The 18,858-nt window shown below is 35.2% G+C and overlaps 1 protein-coding gene across 1 annotated transcript in view; it reads left to right on the top strand.

Annotated features, from left to right (window-relative positions):
- Positions 1–18,858, top strand: part of VWF (von Willebrand factor) — a 99,997-nt gene that overhangs the window by 36,849 nt on the left and 44,290 nt on the right. The window contains 12 exon segments of the mRNA XM_072400328.1: positions 1,349–1,452; positions 3,443–3,581; positions 4,009–4,143; positions 5,062–5,208; positions 7,866–8,006; positions 8,752–8,865; positions 8,979–9,135; positions 10,019–10,177; positions 11,705–11,840; positions 12,788–14,139; positions 15,607–15,729; positions 16,461–16,604. Coding sequence (XP_072256429.1) covers positions 1,349–1,452; positions 3,443–3,581; positions 4,009–4,143; positions 5,062–5,208; positions 7,866–8,006; positions 8,752–8,865; positions 8,979–9,135; positions 10,019–10,177; positions 11,705–11,840; positions 12,788–14,139; positions 15,607–15,729; positions 16,461–16,604 — 2,851 coding nt within the window.

Raw genomic sequence — 18,858 nt, forward strand, 5'->3', positions numbered from 1 at the left:
GGTTAGCACTCAGGCCTTTGGCACACTAGGTGCCAAGTTCAAATCTTGGCTAGGGCACTATCTGCATAAAGTTTGCATGGGTTTCCTCCCACATTCCAAAAACATGCAGAATTGGCTCCCACTCCCCCAACTTTGACTTTAGATTATATTAAAGACATATGACTATGGTAGGGACATTAGATTGTGAGCCACTTTGAGCGACAGCCAGTACAGCGCTGCATAATATGTTGTTGCTATATAACTACTTGCTAATAATAAAGAGAAGGTAGAAATTATTAGACAACACCTAGAACAGTACTGAACTTTGTAAGCAAACAATGATCATATAATTTATATATTTATTATTAATACAATGCTCAGTGAAAGGGCAAAATTTCTAAAACACTTTTTTTATCATCATACCTTTGGTTTATGTTAGGTATTCATGTGTCATTGTGAACTGTTAAGAAAATCAAATTAATTCTTTAACAATTCCTTAAATAGTGAATAGCAGCTTACCACTTCTCAGTAGAAGTTCACAAATTCACAAATTTGCACTCTCTAAAAGCATTGGGATATCAGCTGTATAAGCGACACACCATTTTTTTTTAGTAGAAAAGAAAATGGCTCTTGTGACATAACAGGAGCAGAAGTAAACATTGCAAACTTGGACCATCATTCTTTGTAAAACTTTGTATCATTCATTGCAATAAATGACATTGTTGAAATCTTGAGTCTAGATCAGTGTTTCTCTGGGTTTCTCCAGAGGTTATTAAGGGATTAGATTGTGAGCTTCTTTGAGGGACAGCTAGTGATATGACAATAAATTTTGTAAAGTGCTGCGTAATATGTTGGTGCTACATAAATAATGGCTAATAATAATCATGTGCAGTTTGTGCCTCTCAGGTTGGTTTAAGTGACACCAATGATCTTTTTGGCTATCTGTAAGGATGATATTCTTCCCAATGGCCAGCAATGTAAGAAGCATTCTTACCACACACACCACACTAAGGTATTATGAGCTATTAATTTAGTAACTAACTACAGCAGGGATTCCCTGGGAGTTGAACTTTATTTTATTATGGTCCAGAAAGGCTGGTTCATGTTGTATAGAGATGCAATTGTCTACTATGTACAGTAGGGGTTTTCAACAAGCTGTATAACAAATTAAACATATTACTTTATTCTTAGAACAGTGTGAAAAAATGAAAATGTGCAAGTATTGAAGACCAGAGCTGAACATCTCTGACCTAAAATAGACAACAATGGCTGACACGTGGCATGTTCTTTGTTTTTGGTTTCAAGTTTTAACAAATACAGGAAGATTTACAATATTATTGGTAATTAATTTAAGTAATTAAATTTCCAGGTCCGCCATAACTCCAAGTGCATCTATCCATCCAGATGTCCGTGTACTCATGCAGGAAAGGAATACGCTCCTGGAGAGTCAGTAGAAATTGACTGCAATACATGGTAGGTGTAATTATCAATTATTAATTCTTGTAATATATTTTTACTGACATACTGCACAACCCTTTATAAAGCACAATTATTTAATCACAGCAGTTTGTGTACCTGAAGAGTTATGTCAATATTAGAATTACACAAAACCATACCTGGATGATCCAGCAAACCTGTAATGGTTCTGCTCCAGGATTTAAAACAAATAGCAAATTACTTTAAAAAAATAAATTGCAGCTATGCTGGGTCACCAGGTTCACTGATGAAATTGTATCTTCTCTAGCCTTGGAGAGCTTTAATAAATCAGGCCCATAAAGTCACAAAAGGTGAGAAATCAGGGCTGGTAGCAGACAGAAATAATAAAGATCCAACTGAAAAGTCATGGCAGGACACAGAAAGAACAGTCATAATCCAGGTGAGAGGTCAAGGCAGGCAGACATAACATAATTCGGAAAAGGACATGACGTCAGAGCAGGCAGCGGACAGACATAGGAACCAAACAGAAAGTCAAGTAAGGCAGCAGACACAAAAATCAAGCGGGAAGACCAGGCAGCAGTCACACATAAGCTGAAAACAGACAGAACATCATGACAGACATCAAGGAGATAAATGAAAATTTAGAGGGACATGCGTTAACATTTATAATCGCATTAAGCTCATCATAGTAATATATGTCTAAATAAAACTGTACAAGCACTATAATTTCCCTTTAATCCGCTAATGGCTATAGAAGGCAAACCCACGCTCTGATTCACCTAACAGAAAATAGATCAACTCTCCCTATTTACGCAATTCACAGCCATGTGAAAGTATATGTGTACTGCTATATACAATTCCAGGCATTAAAAAAATCTCCAGTCATGAAGGGGTTATGGAACAAAGTGATCAAATTGAATTTATTGTTGATTGGTACAAAACGCCTTGCTTTTTTGAATTCTTGTGTACAGCTGACTCCCCAGTCACCATAATAAACAGTAAACACACTTCTGATAATATCCCATTTACCCTAAATCTGCTGTTAATTTGGAAACATATCAGGAACAAATAACCTCCAAATTGCAGAGAAAACATTATTGCTCAACTATAGTCCTATTGTATTTCATGACCGGCCTTTTGGGTACGATAATGCATTTTGTTAAATGATTCTCATAAATTCAGAGCGTTATTAGAGTGCAATTGCATAGTTAGGCCTATTTTTAAATACATAGTTTTCTACAGAGGTAACTAAACATCTGTTGTTTTCTGTAGTATTCATTCTACATACATTCTACAGAGAGCAACATAACATGCAAGGTCAATGAGAACATAATATTTTCATGTGCTCAATTACTTACTGTAAAAACCCCCTCTACCAAAAAAAAAAAACAAAAAACTAGATTTAAAGGGAAAGTAGCGCATAGTTTTAGAAAATATAGTCATTTTTACTTAAAGGGCAAGTTTATCCAAAAGTGAAACTTTAGAGATCCTGGACAGCTGAGCCAGCTGCTGGCTTCTTATATTTTTGGATATAGTGATGTATTTCTTGCCACATAGATGGCGTAAGACACATGGTGTTTTCCCACTTTTCGAGGTATATTTTACATAGCTTAGTTATTGTGTTCAAACAATACCTAATCACGTGGAAGGAAATCTAAAAAAGATTATGCAATTTGCTATTTGAACAGACTACATTCCTGTAGTATATCAATTCCAGTGTGAGGGGCTTTAGACCTACCAGTGGAAAATGATTGGTTGGGTTTTAAAGAAAGAAATATAGTAAAAACAATGTCTGCCATCGTAGGCCTCCTGGTTATAATATTGGAAAATTACATGCTAGAATATAACATGAAGTCAGAGCGTATGATCTTAATAATTGATTTGCCAGTTATTTAATAGCCTTAACACCCAAACCAAAAATATTCCGGAGAAATGCAGCACCTGTGTAGTATAGGTTAGGGTCAAAACAAGCCATGTTTTTTCCTCCTTAATTTTATCTAAAATAATATTTATATATTATTTCCAGTGTTTGCAGAGACAGAAAATGGCAGTGCACAAACAAAGTATGTGATGGCACATGTTCAGCCATAGGAGTATCCCATTACTTGACCTTTGATGGAATGAAATATAATTTCCCCGGTGACTGTCAATACGTCATGGTTCAGGTAAGTGTTCATCTGTCATTGAGTAACAGACTGAAAAACAAAGTATTTTAATCTATAATTTGTTCATGAATGTTAATTGAATAAGGTGTATTGTGTCTGCCACTGGTAAATACTACATGCCAATATGTGAAAACCTCAACCTAAGATTCTCCTTATTTGCCAGATGCTAAAGTAGTGAAATATATTGGGAATCAAGCAGTATGTATTTAATACTCATGTAAATGAAACTTGGAGCTAATAATTTCTGAAGGACATAACTAGCTATATTCACTAAAAAAAAAAAAAGTTCTCCAAATTTTTGGAGAATAAACATATCCAGCCAAGCCTGCTAATTCTCCAATCCACCAATTTAGTTTTCTATGTAGCTAACATTATTATGACATATAATGACATATATGCTCTAAAGTTTACATTCTTTTTTTTCTAGGATTACTGCAATGGAGGAACTGGAACTTTTCGTATCCTTGTTGGCAATGTGGGTTGCGGTTTCACAGGAGAAAAATGTTCCAAAAAAATTACAATTTACTTTAGAAACGGTGAAATTGAGCTGGCAGATGAACAGGTCCGTATTACAGAAATACAGATAAACAAACAGATATGTTGACTTTTCACACTCCTTTGCCTTTTCTCCATATGACTTATATTGTCATTGAAAAAAACAGCAATTTTAAAATGTATGTAAACTTGATGTATATTTTGCAGTATGGTTGGCATCATGCCTCGCTGTATGCAGTTTTCCCAAGCATTAACATTTTTTATGACTCAAAAGGGTCTATTTATAAAGTAGTGAATCTGATATTTACTGAATCATTTCTTGGCGGAGAATTACTGCCATTGTAACACATGGGCCTGGGCGATTCTAGACCAGGGAATGTTTTAGGTAATGTCAGATTTACCACTTTATAAATGGACCCTACAATTTTTTACCTGGAGATCTTGCCACCATTGTATCTTTCGGTTGTATGCTGACAATGCTAACCCAACGTTGTTCAATTAGGAGTCCCTTGGCAGTTTGCTGTGCAAGGTTCTTCAATTATTAGCATACGCAGGTCTTATGAACATGCACAGCAGGATTAGCAATGACAGGTATAGAGTTTACATAAACATAAAGGATTGTGGGTAAATGCTGGTAGGTTTGCTGAAATGGATTCCATATCAAAAGTATGTTTTTACTTTATTGATATTTTAACCACCCTATGACACTCATATATAGGCGAACTGGCCCATTTCATATTGCTTACCCACATATGTTTCCTTGATAGTGAGAAGTTGGATATTGCACAGGGGAATGGTCATATCTTTGCTTTTTCTGGGTACAGTTATATGTGTTCACTAGCTAAAAATAATCTCATATCACATATTACATATATTTTTTTATTGTTGATTTCTTTCTCCTGATTTTGGAGATAGTTTGTGTGTGAAATACTTTAATCATAATTTAATCATTTTAATCATTTAATATTTTACCTTTGCTCTTCAGGTCACCATTAAAAGGCCTCTGAGTGACGAGACTGGATTTGATTTGCTCCAATCTGGAAACTTCTTTATCCTTATACTTGGCAGTGAAATGTCCGTAACTTGGGACAAGGGCATGCGAGTTTATGTCACTTTAAAAGAAACCTTAAGGGTAATAGAATTTTTAAAAATGTCTTTTACTTTAAATCAGATGTGACAACCATCGACAAAAGTATAGAAGGCAGATTAATGGCTTGAACTGTATTCAGCTCATCTTGCAGATGATAATTTATATAGGTCAAAATGTTTACCTAAAAAAAATCTTGTTTATTTTCTCTTAAAACTAAAAGTAAAACATTTTATATCCATTCAATAGGTGCAAATCAAATAACTCAATTCTCATAGTACTGTGGGTTATTTAAAAAGAGAGCATGCTGTATTAAATTTACATTAAAGGAGAATCTCTCTGAAACATCAGCTGGACTATTAGAGAGGGAGGGGGTGGGACGTAAAGGAGACACTGTTTTGATAGTGTATTCATATTGTGTATGTATATTTCAGATTGAGCTATTGAGGACTTTAGATAGGGCTTTTAAACTAGAGAACTTGTGTGCCCACAGTCTCCTGGAACAAAACTTCTCTTTATTGTGGATGAGATTAATAAATGTAATTTCTCTAATCTAGAGGACAACTAGAAAACAGGCAACTACTAATCAACTAGGGAACCACATACTGTTTGTTATGTAGTGTATGGCTCATCTTTGAAGTATAATCAAAACACTTTATTCCCCATACAGGTCCATATGTTTAAATTCAAGTAACACAAAATATAATACATACAATTATTAAAAATTACCCTAGAACTGCAAAGTTTGGCTTCATATGATCATTTAAAGTGTGATCGGTTTGTTATATAGGTGTCATGTCTTGGTCACAATTCATGTGTTGTGTCACTAACCATTTTTTTTACAAGTGTTAAAACTAATGTCAGCCAAAGTATGAGTATGATTGACAGAAGAACAAATCTCATACTGCACTTAAATTGACCTGTGAAATGCACACAGCAATTATTCAATTCCCCTAAGTTGTGATTTATTACCTCCGGAGCTGGCCGTTTTGGTCATGAGTGAAGTCAGGGTTCAGACCAACTCTAGTTTCCCCCAAAAATATACCTAGCCACTCTTCCAAACAACTTGTTTTAATAATTAAAGACAAACATACCTTAATACTGAGTGATCATGAGTGATCATATCCTTCCTCTACTTCCCCACTGCCTGTGGTTGATAACCTTCACTGCTACATGGAAAAAATAATCAGTACTCAGTGAATAGAGATGTATAATGAACACTAGGTATCACCCAACATAGAGGAGCACTGGGAACCCTTCTACTGGGGAAGGGGGCACAAACCCAACTAACTTCTGTACTAAGTTCTGTACCATGCAAAGTGTAGCATGGTGACTGATGAACATGGTTAAAAATTGACTGTTCATAAAGAATGCCATTTATTGTACAATACCTTCCAGCTTCTACAATGACTAAATCTCATCTGCCTGCTAGCACATTTCTTTAGATTGTACACTGTACAATTTCATTGTGTCTGAGGTATTAGGGAGAAGATGTCAACAGCATTGACAAGGGGTATTTTATTGAAGTAATTGTTCAATAAATATTAAATGTTTATTTGTAGCAGCCAGTTGGTGGATGATCTATGCAAGCTTTGTGTTACCAGGAAGCTAAAAATAGAACTAAGGTATTCATGGGAAGGACCCAGTTACCTATTTTTTAAATGCCTTATTAAAATAAATAAGTTTATTCCCTGTAAATGATTGAAAATCGCTCCCATTTGTACCTACTATTCAGGACCCCCCCCCCACCACCACAAAGACAACATTGACTGAGGGCCCTCAGGGAATGTACTGAGGTTCAAGATTGGCAAACAGTGGTCTCAGTGATCATAGGCACTTGCTTATTTCCTTTCAACTGGTTATGTTACATACCCTAATAGTGAATCAAAATTCCCTCAAGATACTGCATGGGACTACATCCTATAACTTTATAGAGCAAGTGCACTTGTTTTACATTATTATTATACATTATTATACATTATACATTATTTTAATAAATTCAGCACTTTGTTCAGCTCCTGCACAGGTCTGCCGATTACCCAAGTTGTGGCCAAGTTACCCAGGAGTTTGACATGTCATCTGACAGAGTGTCCTCCTTTGTTCTGTTCCCATCCTTGTTTCTGTTTAATTTGGAACATAATGGTGGAGCATGTTTTACTATGATACGAATATAATTTTTTCTGTATCCATCTACGCCTAATGGTTTCAGCAGTGGAAGTCAACAGTAGTCTAATATCAACCTTAACCATCAACAAAGTTGTAATTTTGTTATAGTAATCTCTTTCTATACCCTTTCAACCTAATATAGTGCTGATTTTTATCCTGACTATATATAGAGAGAAAATAATAAAATAATAAATCAGGATAGAGATTTGTAAACTTGAGAAGAAGCCAGTGTTAATTTAAACAGTGTTTTATGTTAACTCTACTTTGTGCTTTTCCCTGATAACATGAAGCAGAATTTGAGCACAATTTCTATTTCATTGAATTTCTTAATGGGAACAATTCATCTAGAGGTCTATAAAACAGTGTGCAAAAGCAAAAGAAAAAAACTATAATTCTTTCACACAAAAAGAAAAACATAAGAACAAAATATGATGGTTGTTTGAAAAAATCCTGCTATGCTGCTCTGATAATAAATTAACACTCTCTTGAAAAATTTTCCTGTTGGTTTCACCAATGTGGACATTTTTTTCTTCCAGGAGAAAGTCTGTGGTTTGTGTGGAAACTTTGATGGAATTGAAAACAATGATTTAGTAAGCAGTCATAATCAAGTGGAAATTAACCCAAGCAACTTTGGAAATTCCTGGAAAGTAAATCCTCTTTGTGCTGATGCTGCAATGGTGAATCCAATTTTTTATTTTAAATTACTTTTTATTACAGCTAAGAAAAAATTTACAATAAAATTAAGTATTACTAAAAAAAATATTTAAATACAAGTAACATTTATATTTCATTGTTTTTGGTGCATGATTTTGAAATGTTCTACATGATGGTTATTGCTGTTTTTGTAGAAATGGTCACATTGAAACCTTATGAAAAGTTCACATTGTCATTTGTGGCATACACATATTATAATGTATGTAGGTTTTTTTAAAATACTGTTTTATTTAGAAATTATACAAACTTTAACAATGAATGCCAGCTTTCATCCCCTTTCCCCATTCATTTAATTTAATATTAGGGGTCAGTCCACACTGATAATCCACATTTAGCAGATGTTGGAGAGTTAAAAGCTTTTTACTTTCTGCTTCCCCTAGGCATTTTGGTGGTAATGTCTATCCCAGATGTACAAATGTACCTTTGTAATTACTTGGATTATCCATTTTTCTTGTTAGATTTTTAATTTATTTTATAAGATGGAGAATAGTGGATAGAAACACTCAAAAGCTTAGAAACACAGTTGGCTAAAACTAGGCCTGCATGTAATTATTTCCCTGCAAGATTTTTTCAGACCAGGCTAATTCCAAAAGAAAAAGGCAAACTAAAAAAAATGCTGGGATCTGATCTAAATGAGAATAGGGAGGTTTGGGGGTACATTCTTTGGAAGTGCTAAGTGTCATGATAATAATTATCTTCCTTGTATAGTTTTCTGCTGCAGTATCCATGCCACTCTGCCAAGACAATGTTCTGAAACAAGCAGCCGTAGAACATGCCTGCAGCATCATAATGGGTGACATCTTTCAAGCATGTGAGAAACTGGTATGTATATGCAAACTCACATACCTGAGTAGGCTCTGGAATAAATATAAAGTTCAGAAATAATATATCAAAACAACTTTTCTTTTAACTTATATTACAACTTTTTTCTGCAGGTGGATCCAACACCATATTATGAGATTTGCACATATGACACTTGCACATGTGAATCAATTGGGGATTGTGCATGCTTCTGTGATTCTATTGCAGCCTATGCTCATGCATGTGCTCAGAAGGGAGTTATTGTACAGTGGAGATCACAACAAATGTGTCGTAAGTACAACATTCATGGTTCTATCTTGCTGAATGTTTTGCCTAAAACCTTATAGACAAAAAGTGCCAGTGAAAAATATGACAAACAACAATATCATCATAACTGGTAACAACAGTCTTGAGTGAAAAAATGTGTAGGTGCAGTCTAAAACTGATTTTATTTTGGTGGACCTTTATGGACTTAACTAGCTACACCCTGACATGACTGCTTGTTGTAGCTGGAACTTACACAGTGCCGAGGATTGTATGCACGCTCCTATAAGTCAGTGCTGGCCATTCACTTAACACCAACGCTGTTATATTAAAGGAAGTGAAGCTAGTCATACCTGAAAATACTTGGTCAATTGACATATAACAGGTTTTCTTTCAGATAATTATAATGAGCTGTAATGTGGTAGAATGAGGGTGAGTCTGCTAGAAACTGGATGTCCAGAAACTTCCAGAAAGATATAGGAAGCTGGTTGGTTGTTTATTGGAGCACTGGGGCCCATTCACATATTTCTTCCAGTCCTGCTGACATCTGCAGCCCCTCTTTTCTTAACCTGAGGTCACTGAAACAGAAATTGAGGGGGCGATATGCCCAATAAGGACACAGGAAAATTTGTAATAACACATTTTAGTAAAGTGAAAATGTTAGTTTTAGTACTTTTCTGATACCCACACACTAACTTTATCCTAAAATAAAGGCTGCCAAAAAACATTCGCTTAATCTTAAAGAATATGAGACATGTAAAAGATTATGATAACCTGCTACCAAATGTATGTGTGTAAAGATAAAAATGAATGCACGCACAGGGTTCAAACTGACCCTGCAGAATGGTGGTAATCCATTTGCACTTTTAGTATACCAGGCTTAAAACTGTATCTTTTTCTCTCTATATAGCTCAAAGCTGTGAACACAAGAATGAAAAAGAACTGGAGTATGTTTGTGAATGGCGATATAACAGTTGTGCACCGGCTTGCCCAGCAACCTGCCAACACCCTGAGCCCTTGAACTGCCCTCTAAAATGTGTTGACGGCTGCCAAGCACACTGTCCACCTGGTAATGTTTTAATTTTTACACTAAGATCACTAAATATAGATTTAGCCATGTAGTCTGACAATAAAGTTATTTGTATGGCATTATTGCACATAGTAAAAAAAATAATTTTAAGTGGACTGGCTCTTTAACATTCTAAACAGACCCTCGTGTTACTAAAATGAAGGCTGAATCCTAAATGACATGCTAGTTACTTCACTGCTTGTTCTCATATGGTTGAACATCTAAGATAAGGATCTCAAACAGTGAAAACACTATGCAAATAGGCTGCCTGCAAGCTGCCCTATTATCAGCGACAGTTGAAGGAAACCGTATGAAATAATTTGTAACAGCCGAACAGATGGCTGTTTAATAGAATGGATAAATAGTGCTGGCTGCGACTTCTAAAAACAAATTCCAACATCTATAAGTATTTGCAAATAACATTTTATAGGGTGGAGAAGGAATGCTTTTACGGGTTATCTAACTCTTTCATAAACCCTTTTTAATATAATTTTCAATAAAGAATAACTTGCATATTTTACCAATTTTTGTTACATTTCATAAAAAACATATTTAAGGTATATATAAATCTTTAGAGTTTTCCAAGTAATTGCTTTTATGTATTTATGAGCATTTCAACTGTTTTTTGGATCTTGTGTGGAAAATCATTGTTGTTGGTGGAAAATTATTACTCTTCCTCCTTCTTACTCATCAACTCTGTGACTGTCGGGACAGGGAATGAGTAAAAATCCCTGCAGAAGACAGCAAAAAAAAAAAAAAAAAAAATGGCATAGATTCATATACTTTCCCACTCTGACCAAATCAATAAGGGATGGCTATTAGCAATTAGGTTAAATACTAGCTATTATATTAGGTGTGGGAATAAAAGATTAATGCAAAATTATGGGTGAAGGTAAATGTTACGATAAGATTTAGAGTATAGGTGAAGATAGGGATAAGTGAAAGGGTCAGTTTAGGGGTTAAGATAAAATCATAGGAAAAGCACATTTGAACAATTTGGCTTTACCTTTAGCTTTTGACTGTTAGCGTCACCCCTATAACTGTCCTCTGTTCTATATACTGACAGCGTGTCAGGAGAAAAGCAGGAGAAAAGTTGCCATGTATGCCTCACAGAATATAAGTTTCCCCTCGCCTGCAGATAGCAACATTCATGGTTGAAAGTATTTACTCTATAGATTGCACAAATAATACCTACCTACCCAGTTTTACTTTTATTAAAGAAGTTGTAAATATAGTATGTATGTTTTATATATATATATATATATATATATATAAATATAAATATATATATATATTTTTTTTTTTCTAATATACGTTAAAAAGAAAGCTTATCTTTGATCACCCGTCCAATAGTCCAACTTACACAACCCTCCTACTAACATTGGCTATCAGCAAGGAACTTTGTATTGGGACATTACATTGAATTGTTCGGTGGATACAGGCATTGGTTGTTTGGATAACCTCATTTGGGTAGTTTGTATCACCAGAATGAGCATTTTATCAGTGTCATTGTTTTGTTTCTCACAGGTAAAATTCTAAATGAAGTAACAGAGTCATGTATTGACCCTAAAGACTGTCCAGTATGTGTGGTTGGTGGTCGCCACGTCCCACATGGAAAAATAATTTTCCTAAACCAAGATGACCCCAAAAGCTGTCAGCAATGGTAACGTATAATTGCCCATGTACGATAAACATGTCTGATTTTCTCCAAGTTTACAAGGCAAATCCACCAATGAAATGTTGCTATTTGCTAGGTTCTTTACCAAAAATTAGGTGATTATTAGGTTAGGTTTTTTATATAAATTTTAAAAGACTAATCTTTCTGATACAACAATACAGATATATCAAACTGTATAGTAAAAAATGTTATTTTACTAAATAATCCTTTGCAGAGTGATAAATTACTACTGATAAACTATTTTGTTAAGTGAACAACCTAGACCGACCTGGTAAGTAAATCAACACCAAATTTGTGCAAGTTTTTTTTTTAAATTGGATCTCTCAACAGAGAATATATTTAGTGACTTGTTTTAATTTGAAGTTGTATTTTAGAAGAATATCAATGTTTGGTGGCAGATTGATATTTAAAACTAAAAAACTGCTTCTGTTTATGTGTAGCCTTGAAAGAGATCAAAATAAAGATACATGCATTAATTTAGTTTGTGATTAAAGTGAATATATGTTCCAAGCTGCATAATGTGCCTTGATATTGTGATTTGAACAAATTGAGGGCCACAAGCGACATGTGCCTGTATTTTCATGCATTGAGGGTAGCTTATTTAGTCTTATTTGTGTTTGAGTTTCCCTTGTATTTTGGTGTATTTTGTATTCTTACAGTGTACAGAAAAAAATGAGGCTAATTAAAGGCAAATTTTGGAACAAGAGCATTTCTAGGATAATGTGAAAAAGCTTCTGATATTCTCAGGAGTAAATTAAAGCCCATTGAACCTTTAAAAATGAGGAAAAAACTACATCTATAATGTGCATTCCCCATAACCTTCAAAGCAATTCCCCCAAACTTCTGTGATTTTAGGAAAATAATGACTTGGAATTTTGCTTATACGTGTTGTTCATTCCTATCACTGAGGTTATTTTTTTATTTGTCTCTAGCAATTGTGAAGATCAGACTTTACAATGTATACCTTGTAAGATAGAACACATGGCAATGACAACCATTCCCACTCCGACTGAGGTGGTGCCTACAACTCCAGATGAGGATGAAGAGGAGGAGAAGGGAGTTACAGTGCTGCCAGGGACTTATACTTGTGAGAAAGCCATGGATTTGGTTTTTCTGGTAGATGGCTCCTCAAAACTGTCAGAAGCTGAATTTGAAATAGTGAAGGACTTCATCGTCAGTATCCTGGAGAAAATCCGGATCTCCCAGAAACGTATTCGTGTGTCTGTGGTCCAGTATTATTCACTGTACACACCAAAATTATTTCATTTGAAAGATAAATTAAAACTTATCGACATTGTTGCCAAAGTGAAAAACATGAAGTACTATGGAAGTTCGACAGCTTCAACTTTTGAGGCTCTTAAGTATACATCTTACTATATTTTTCCAGAAGCTCCAAGGGATAATGCTCCAAAAATGGTTATGTTACTGACAGCTAGCAAAAACCAAAAAAGTATAGGCAGTTTGATGAAGGCTGTAATGAAGCGTAAAATCACTGTCATTCCGGTTGCCATAGGCCCTAATGCTAACTTAGAAGAAGTTAAATTAATTCAAAGTAAATCAATTCACAACAAACCATTTATTGTGCCAAATGTCAAAGACTTGCCTAGCTACAAAGATGAAATAATTGACTATTTGTGTGGTTTAGTCCCTGAACCTACAACAAAAACTCCCACCCGCCCTACTTCTGCTACCAAACAGCCAGATGTACCTTTGACTACTGCATTAATACCTCCTAGTAAGGAACTTTTCTTCCTAATTGAAACTTCTAACAACATAACAAAAGAAAACTTTACTCAGACAATAGAGTTCCTCGAGAAGCTAATTCGTGAAATGGATATGAGTAAAGAAGTCATATATATTACAATTATCCAATACTCATACACAATAACATTGGAATATAGGTTCACAGGAAGAGAAACAAAGCAGGACATGATTCGGAAGATCAAAGAGATCAAATACAGAGGTGGAAACGCTACCAATACAGGGGAAGCCTTGAGATACCTGAACCATGAGAAGTTTAGGAAAGGCTACGATAGCTCCAGTCAAGTTCCCCGTCTTGTCTACATGATACAATCCAACCCTCCTACTGATACAATAACAAAACCTGATGACGTAGCTGTTACTCCTATCGTGATTGGTCAGCCAATACCAGAATTAAACATCTTCGATCACTCCATATACCTAAAAAGATATGACCAGCTTTATAACATAACCAATCAGGTGCTTTACTCTTTTCCTGAACCTGTCCCACCAACACTGCCTCACAACCCCACCATAATCCCAGGTATAGTCATATATTTAATTTCTATATTGTTTTACTTGTTGCATCTAAGTTAACTTTGCTGTTGGTATATGTAATGTACTTTACTACTATGTATGTAACCATACTACTTGTATGGTATTTGGTCCATACCATACTACTTGTATGGTATGTATGGTTTTTAATGTGTATTTCCAGCCCAGTAGCTAAATGTACACTGGAGATACATCTATAAAAGAATGGTTTTACCCTCCAAAACTTTTTAAACCAATGCAAGTATTAGTAGTGCCTAACCGCATTCAATTCAGAGGTTTTGCTGCTCATCCAAGCTGCTTCCTTGGTCGTAATGTTTGTCAGAAACACATACCAGCTTTTTTAGCCACTTGAGCAAATCATTTACATTAATCCATTCATTGCGGAATGTAGATGTTGATTGTCCTAAAGTCAGGTGGGAGTTATAAAACGTTGGGAAGCCACTCTGTGACAATTTAAAGGTGCAATTAAACATGGGACAGGTTTAGTGGTTTGAATCATACAAATGAAATTGTGAAATAATGTCAAATTGCTAGAGTAGAGATGTGAAATCATTAATATGTGTGTGTGGAAGATGGTTTACGTAAAGTGTATTTACACAGAAAAAACAATAATTTAGTGCAGCTTGCCAGTTATTTGATGTAGTGGCTGCATTTGTTTAGGCTAAGAACATTTTGAGCAGGAGCAAAAAAAAAAAACACCCAGGTTTAGATACACTTTAGGTGTAAGAGGACTTCTGAGTATTGAACAGTAAAGTTTTTGTTAGGCCATTAATTTGTTAAGAAGTTGTTTTGTCTACACAATACACAAGTTTAGAGAATGATGACCCTACATATAGCCAGAAAGATCATTAGGGGTCACTTTTACTGACCTGGGTGGCACAAACTGCTCATTGCTTAAGGATCCTCGGGTTTCATGCCACTCCAGCCACATACCAGATGACTGCTCGAGTATATTGAGCCTGATTTATTAAAGCTCCCCAAGGCTGGAGAGGATACAGTTTAATCAGTGAAGCTAGGTGATCCAGCAAACCTGGAATGGATTTCTTGAAAGTCATTTGCTGTTTGCTAACAAATGTTTTGAACCCTGGATCAGATCTATTCCAGGTTTGCTGGATCACCCGGCTTCACTGATGAAAGTGTATCCTTTCCAGTCTTGGATAACTGTAATAAATCAGGGCCATTGCTTCATGTGTTCTGCTTCCCCACCTTTACTCTCCTCATGTACTCTTGCAATCTACCAATCTAAACAAAATTCTATGCAATCTAGGCAGGAAGTGAAACACAATTTACTAGTGAAGTTGTTATATTGGGAATATAGACAAGTGGATGTAACAGAGTTTCCATAATGCTTGACATAACGCTTATAGCTACATGAATAGTTACACACTCATCGAGTTTAGCTACGCTGCTGTTTTAGAATATGTACTCAAATATTTTTTTTTTTTTTATTTTTCAGATGTGCCATGTACGAAACTTATGGATGTAATATTCTTACTGGACGGCAGTATTAACATCAAGCAATCAGAGTTTGAACTCATGAAAACTTTTGTTAAGAACTTCATTTACAAGGCACATATAGGTAAGACTTACATTAATACATATAGATTTAAAAATAAAGTTAGGTAATATATTGTGTAATATACTGATCACTATAATAGAATATACTAATATATTATAGAATGATATACATTAGAATATTGATATTAAATATACATCGATATTCAATATAATATATTGTTATATCACATTATATTTTATATTATATTTCACAATATATAGATAAAAACTAAATATAGTGCAACTTACCAAAACGTAGACTTGGGGGGGTGCATTCATTCTATTTATTCAGATTTTATTCATCTTTAATTTTAACTACGTAATCCAGAAAATAACAAAATTCCTGTCCCACTCACTTTGTATCTATGGATTGAGTATCTCTGTTCCTTGGGGCAGTTATGGTACAGATGGTGCTTTCATTTTAGATAACAGAAAGTGACAAGGACACTGCATTTCTAGCAAGATCAACATAATTTTTTGTATCTAATTAAACTGTTTTTGCCTGAAAAAGAAAAATTAATATGGTCTCCACTTTAAAAAAAATCAAAAGTCACAATAGATTATAATTTTGTTCTTGGCTTTAAATATTCTTTATTCATTTAGTTTGCAAAAATGTGTATACTTTCCATAACTATGGTGAAAATCAAGTTCAATGCTACAATAATTTAAATCTCTGTTCATTTTACTTCCTGTCTAAGTGAGTATGCTTCTTTCATTCATTATGTGTGTTTTTTTTTTTTTTTTTATTGAAAGGACCTGAAGCGACACAGGTGGCAGTTCTTCAGTATGGATGGACACCACAGTTGGAAATTGCATGGACAGACCCCCAGAACAAGGAAGGGTTGATAAAGCAGGTGGATAATATGCTGAAGATGGAAGGGGGACCTAGCAAAATCGGTAAGCATCATTGCTGAGAACTATGCCTGTAGTGCATTTTACTTTTCAAGGGTTTGTCACTTGTGGTGGTTGGGGGGGGGGGGGTCTGTCACAGATGGGTTCTGCACTGAGGGGTCGAAGTCTATTACTGAGGTGTGTGAATAAAGGGGGATGTCTATCACTGGTGCAGGGTCTGCATGCGAGGGTTTTGTCAATAATGAGGGTCCGAAATGAGGAGGTCTGTCACTGAGGGTGGTTTATCATTGATGGGAAGTGTGTCGGGGGGCTGTATCGAAGAGGATCTGCCACTGTTAGAGTTGCAAAGGTCCAGATATTGGGGCCAATTGGTCAGGACACATGTCACTGTTCCTCTTGAAAAATTGCAGTACAGTTCCTATGGCTATACATGCCTGTTCTGAAGTGTGAGATCAGCAGGTACTGCTTCTTCTCTCTGCTGGTCCCTGTTCCCAGTTTTAGAGAGGAAGCTGTACCCTAGGACCTACAAGGATCACCTCTGCTTCATCCATTTTGTGATCAACCCTGCTACTTCTTTAAAATTCCCTTACCAGTTGTCTGGGTGCAGCTTTAGGATAGTGAAGCAAAGCCCTGCTTCTACCAAACTAATTGCCCCTACACAAAGGAGGCTTTTAAAATTTGCCTGATGCTTGTCTGCTTTGTGCACAGCTCCCACAGTACAGGTCCGCTTTAAGTACATTGAATATTCTTCCTTACATCTGTTGTGCTACAAATATATCTAATTAACTTTAGGAAAGGGCACTGTCTCCATGGAAAAAAGATATCATCTAAATCAGTAATTTAACACAGCTTGCCAAAATAGAATATTACAAGCAGTTCTGGGTTCTTCAATAAAATAGTGCCAGGGATCCACCCTGAAATAACATTGCTTTTCTAAAATAGAGATTTTATACAAATAACTAAAAAGGTTATAAAATAGAATTTTATAAACCTTTGAAAATTAGACTTATTAAAGTTTTCCTTTAACAGTCGTATAACATATTATTACAGAATAATCATTGTAAGTATATAGTTCCTCCAATTAAGAGCAAAGGACATACTTAAGGCAAGAAACCAATCTTAGTATTCCATTATCTATTGGCAAGTTTACTAACAGCAGCAGCTATTCTCTGCTGAGATATTGAAATTCTTGTAGTGCTTAAAAAGTGCATTATTATGTATTAAGCTGGTTTCCAAAAGCCAAAGTGATATATAATAATTTAAAACATGTCATTAAAGACTCTCATTCAGTTTTATGGAGAGCAAAGAGGAAGCCAAGTGTAAAACATCTGTAAGCAAGATTTAACTGGTTGGCAAATGACTGGAAATGCAAGATTAAAATGATTTACATGTTTTTTATCTGCATGATTTTTTTAGTGCATATAAATATGCTACATGAAGTATGTGTGTCATATAGAATTTTTTAAAGTTGTATTTTTGTAGATAATAGAATAATTACTACACTGCTGGAATTGTAATGCCAAATTCTATGCCAACAGCATATGGTATATGGGGGCTGTTTTACCATTAAAACCATTTGTATTTTGTCTATCATCCTTTGGATTGACACAGTTTAGCCACACTGCACACTCCAGGCAGAACAGGCTCCGCTGTAGTTAAATAATAGGTACAGACATTCTCTGTCTTCTGGCCTGCGAGTATATATGAAATAGAAAGCAGTGAATTGATAAAGCTCATCCCTTGCCATTGGGATGCCAACAAAACAGAAATGTAACATTAACGTTCAGATTTGGGTCAAAAGCAAACGTAACCCAATTGTCCAACATTAGTTTTAATAATATAGGCAGTGAATAAAGCTCATATTTGTAAAAAATTTAGTTTTTATGGTACACAGTGGGCAAAGTTTATGTAGGCTGGTGGTTGTCAGGGGTGGCTAGCCAAATCGAACTATACCTGCTTTCTAGTTTAACAACACTGTGAAAATTAGGTATGGTACACAGCGAACAATGTTCCTACTTATCAAAGATAAAGCAGTGAATAAAGCATTGCACACCATATAACTTAACAAAGCACTCACAGCCGATGTTTCTATCGGCAACCATCAGCTATGAGCCCATTATTAAGGTGCACAAACCAGAACCATACTTGGCAAATATTCAGATGAACTTGATCAAATTCATTTAAATTCAACCTTGATGTCCAAAAGACAACAGGTTCAGTGACAACTTTTTCAAAAAGGAATTCCTATAATTTTAGAGAGCCTCCTTCTCAGGGCATGATAGGAATTGTATTTAATGTA

This window comes from Pyxicephalus adspersus, chromosome 2 (genome assembly GCF_032062135.1).
Source record: "Pyxicephalus adspersus chromosome 2, UCB_Pads_2.0, whole genome shotgun sequence".
In the NCBI taxonomy this organism is placed as follows: Eukaryota; Metazoa; Chordata; class Amphibia; order Anura; family Pyxicephalidae; genus Pyxicephalus; species Pyxicephalus adspersus.